The sequence below is a fragment of the Pyrus communis genome, chromosome 6 (genome assembly GCF_041283825.1).
Source record: "Pyrus communis isolate YQ-2024b chromosome 6, ASM4128382v1, whole genome shotgun sequence".
Classification (NCBI taxonomy): Eukaryota; Viridiplantae; Streptophyta; class Magnoliopsida; order Rosales; family Rosaceae; genus Pyrus; species Pyrus communis.
This window is the reverse complement of record NC_142570.1, coordinates 22,257,586-22,261,895: the sequence shown is the minus strand read 5'-3', so window position 1 is coordinate 22,261,895 and position 4,310 is coordinate 22,257,586. Positions and strand designations below refer to the sequence as shown.

At 35.5% G+C, this 4,310-nt stretch overlaps 1 protein-coding gene across 1 annotated transcript; it reads left to right on the top strand.

Annotated features, from left to right (window-relative positions):
* LOC148696450 (uncharacterized) lies at positions 1 to 723 on the top strand. The gene is made up of 2 exons (XM_088695220.1): positions 1 to 402; positions 472 to 723. The coding sequence occupies exons 1-2, from the start codon at positions 1 to 3 to the stop codon at positions 721 to 723; spliced, it is 654 nt and encodes a 217-aa protein (XP_088551346.1).
* Positions 724 to 4,310: the final 3,587 nt, after the last annotated feature.

Genomic DNA, 4,310 nt, shown 5'->3' with positions numbered 1-4,310 from the left:
ATGGCGTCCGACTCGTCGTCTTCTCTCCCAAATTTCTCTTCTCCAAATCCTAATTTGGTGCAAAGCTATACCTCTCTCACGATTCAGAACATTGGGAGTATGGTAGCGATCAAGCTTAAGAGCTCGAATTACCCTCCATGGCGTGCACTATTTGCTCCAATTCTTCATCACTACAAACTTCTTGGTGTTATTGATGGTTTTAAGCCATGTCTATCTCCTCTACTTCCTGATCGTTCACTCAATCCTCCGTTTGAACAATGGTATGAAAAAGATCAAAATCTCTTGATCTGGTTAAATTCTACACTCTCAAAAGAGATCATTCCTTTCACAGTTACGGTTTCTTCTTCTCGTGATCTATGGCTTAAATTGGAACAGCGTTTTGGTGGAATTTCTGATGCTCATGTTCATCAGCTTCGATCTCACCTTCAGTCTATTTAGAAAGGATCTCAATCGATTTCTTAGTATCTGCAGCAAATCAACGCAATTTCCGATTTATTAACAGTCGATGGTGTTTCTGTGTCCGATCGTGACTTAGTTGCTGCTACATTACATGGTCTACCAGAGGAATTTTACTCGTTTGTTGATTCTACCACTTTTCGCTTATCATCCACTACTTTAGATGAACTTCATGGTCTTCTTTTTACCAAAGAATTGTCAATGGCTCGTCGCAAGAAATATGTTGCTACTGAACCACTTCAAGCTTATGCAGCTCAAAATCAGTAACCACTACTTCCCCCACCACATTCCTCTCAAGCTTATGCAGCTCATAATCAACCTATGCAAAATTTCTTTCGCTACAACTCTAATCGTGGCCGAAATAATAATCTTTTTCATCACAACAGAGGCAATCGCAACTATCATGGCACCAATAGGGGAAATCACTCTAATTCTGGCTTCAACCGGTACAACAATCAAGGATTTTGTTCTCAGGGTTCCTCTAGCTTTCATAACACTTGTCAAATCTGTGGATCCACAAGCCATGAAGCTATTGATTGCTATGATCGAATGAATCTAGACATCTTTGGGAAAGTACCTCCTACCAAACTTGCTGCCATGTACACTCATTATGCATCCAAACCATCTCCTTCTTGGATTCTCGATTCTAGTGCTACCTCTCATATCACACATGACACATGACATCTCCAATATTACTTTTCCTACTCCTTACACAGGTGAAGATAAGGTGTATATCGACGATGGCAAAGGTTTGTCCATTCATCATACTGGCGATAAATCCTTAAGTATTGCTCATGCTTCTTTTAAATTGAACAATGTTTTACATGTTCTGAAAATGAAGCACAATTTACTCTCTGCATATCAATTTCTCAAAGATAATTACTATTCTTTGACTTTGAACTCAAATGGATATGTTGTTTAGGATTGTTCTACGAGGAAGATGTTTTTGCGGGGACCAATTAGAAATGGTTTCTATCCTCTTCAAGGTATCCCTACTTCTTTCTCTTAATCTCGTTCCCCATTTCATGCTTTAGTATGTACTAAAGCATCTGTGAATATTTGGCACAGTCGCTTGGGGCACCCCTCTTCTTCTATCTTCAGGAGAGTTCTATCTACAAATAAGCTTGCATTGCAAGGGAAGCACTCTGTTGATTTCTTCTGCTCTGACTGTGCAATTGCAAAGAATCACAAGCTTCCATTTACTCAATCTAGTTCCTTTTCCACTACTAGTTTAAGTCTGTTACATTGTGATGTTTGGGGCCCAGCTCCAGTTGTTTCTGTTTGTGGTTATAAGTATTATCTCTTAATTGTGGATGACTACAGCAAATATACTTGGTTCCTTTAAAGGCCAAATCTGATGTATATTCCACTTTTGTTGTGTTCAAAACCCATGTTGAAAATTTTGTTGGTAATAATATCAAATGTTTGAGATCAGACTCAAGGGGTGAATTTACTAGTAACCAGTTTAAATTATTTCTTCAAGCTCATGGCATATCTCATCAACTCAGTTGTCCACATACTCCAGAACAAAATGGTTGTGTTGAAAGAAAACACACACATTTGGTTGAGATAGCAAGGACTTTATTAGTAGCATCCAAAGTCCCTCATTTGTATTGGGTTGAATCATTCTCTACTACCACTTATCTAATAAATAGACTGCCCATTTCTAGCTTGAAAAGTTATCCATGGGAAATTTTATTCAAGTTTTCACCAAATTACTCCAAGTTAAAGGTTTTTGGTTGTTCCTGTTATCCCTGGTTAAAGCCTTATGTTCACTCCAAGTTAGAAGGCAAGAGTGAAAAATGTGTATTTCTGGGCCATAGCTTGCAGCACAAGGGCTATCAGTGTCTTGATCTTACTACTTAGAGAATATATATCTTAAGATATGTGCCATTCGATGAAACCCAGTTTCCATTTCATCATCCTTCCATTATGTCAATTTCCCAAAACTCTCACTCTCAATCTCCTGTTATTGATTTGCACTTTTCCGTACCACAAAAGTCTATTACAGCTTATCAGGACTCAAATTCATCTTCAAGTCATGAAGTTCAATCTTATGTGCCTTCATCAACTGAGAATGTTTCTTCTTCAGCACTATCATCAAATCTTGCTTCCAATTCTGCTGCTATCAACACCCATCATATGCTCACACGATCTAAGGCAAGTATCTTTAAACCAAAGGTTTATTCTGCAACTAAGCATCCCTTACCTGTGGATGTTGATTTTGTTCCTTCTACATATTTACAAGCCTCAAAGTATGCACACTGGAGACAGGATATGCAGGAAGAGTTAAATGCTCTTCAACTCACTGGTACTTGGAACTTGGTACCTCACTCTCATTCTCAAAATATTGTAGATTGTAAATGGGTGCTCAGGGTTAAGAGAAAACCTGATGGTATAGTGGACATGTATAAAGCTCGTTTAGTAGCCATAGTGTTTCATCAATAAGAGGGTATTGACTATCAAGATACATTCAGTCCAGTAGCTAAGCCAGTCACAATTTGGATTTTATTAACTTTGGTTGTTCACTTTGATTGGTTTCTTAATCAATTGGACATTAGCAATACCTTTTTACAAGGGGATCTAAGGGAAGATGTTTTTATGACTCAACCACCTAGTTTCATTGATTCCAATCTCCCTAGTTTGACAAGGGTAATGTGTAATTAGCTATGAATGCTAGGGTCAATTATGTCAATAGAATTCTATCTATATATACTGATGTAAATGTATTATTCTATAAGTGAGTGAAATAAGAAGAAGATATTTTTTACATATCTGACTTTTCTTATAAGCTAAGATTCAATAAATGACACTTTAAAATATAGGTTTGACACAATATGGTCAGTTATGATAACATATATGAACACGACAAACACAACTCATTTACTTATATATTAAGTTTTACTTTTGTTTCAGTTAATCTACCTCAATCTATATGTATTCCACTTCTTTTTGACTTCTTTCAGTTCTATCCAGTGTAGAATTTATTAAGTGGAAGTGGAAATGGGACCTTGGAATAATGTTTGGCCTGTTTGCATTGCATGCAGGAAAATCCCTGATAGAGAGCACCCAAGAAAGAAACCCTCAAGTACCTGTCCTACTCAGAAGCAGCAGCAGCAACTAAGTAGGAAAAGGAATAGGATAAGGATGAAAAATCTAGCAAAAATGGCAAGAACAAAATCTCTTCCAATTGGCCATCAGTGAAATCATTAGGCTGCAGCTAGTTCACTATTTCTTTAACCTCTTTACCTTTTGGATATTTGAAGTTTGCTCCTCTAATCCTATTTCTTTTTCTTCCTTTTATTTTTTCCATTTTTTCCTTAGAAATTTGACATGGGATGGAATGGTTGTTAATCTTATATATACGAAGTCTTTTAATTATTCCCTTCTTTTTTTTTTTTTTTTTTTTAAGTTTTCCTTTTTCAGCTGCAATGAAAGTACTATTAGAATTAGTTAGTACTTCATTATTTATTATATAGCTTAAGTGCTTGAAAACATTCACTTTTATATTCTGATCATACGTTCGATTTTACCCTCTCAATACTGGTGCCATTATAAATAAAATGTAACTTAATGACAAAGTCGTTTTAATGCAAAATTAAGGCCTAAGAGGAGGATAAAATGAGGCCTTCCGAACTCGTATCTTAATATACATTTTTTTACAACAATATGGATTTAAGGTACATCATATTAAATTATGATAGTAAGAGATTTCTAATCAAGAATACAATGAAAATAAAGAAAATTAATAAAAATAGTTTGAAAACTTTAAATTTTAATGATAAGGACAAAATAAAAAGTAAAGTGAATAATACCATGATTGACTTTTTAGTGTAAAAATATGGTTTTTTTTG

Bases quoted from the DNA above. Each gene is read 5' to 3' on its own strand.
- LOC148696450 (XM_088695220.1), top strand. From the start codon at position 1: ATGGCGTCCGACTCGTCGTCTTCTCTCCCAAATTTCTCTTCTCCAAAT. The intron at 403-471 runs GTTCATCAGCTT...TAGTATCTGCAG, and splicing joins GTGGAATTTCTGATGCTCAT to CAAATCAACGCAATTTCCGA.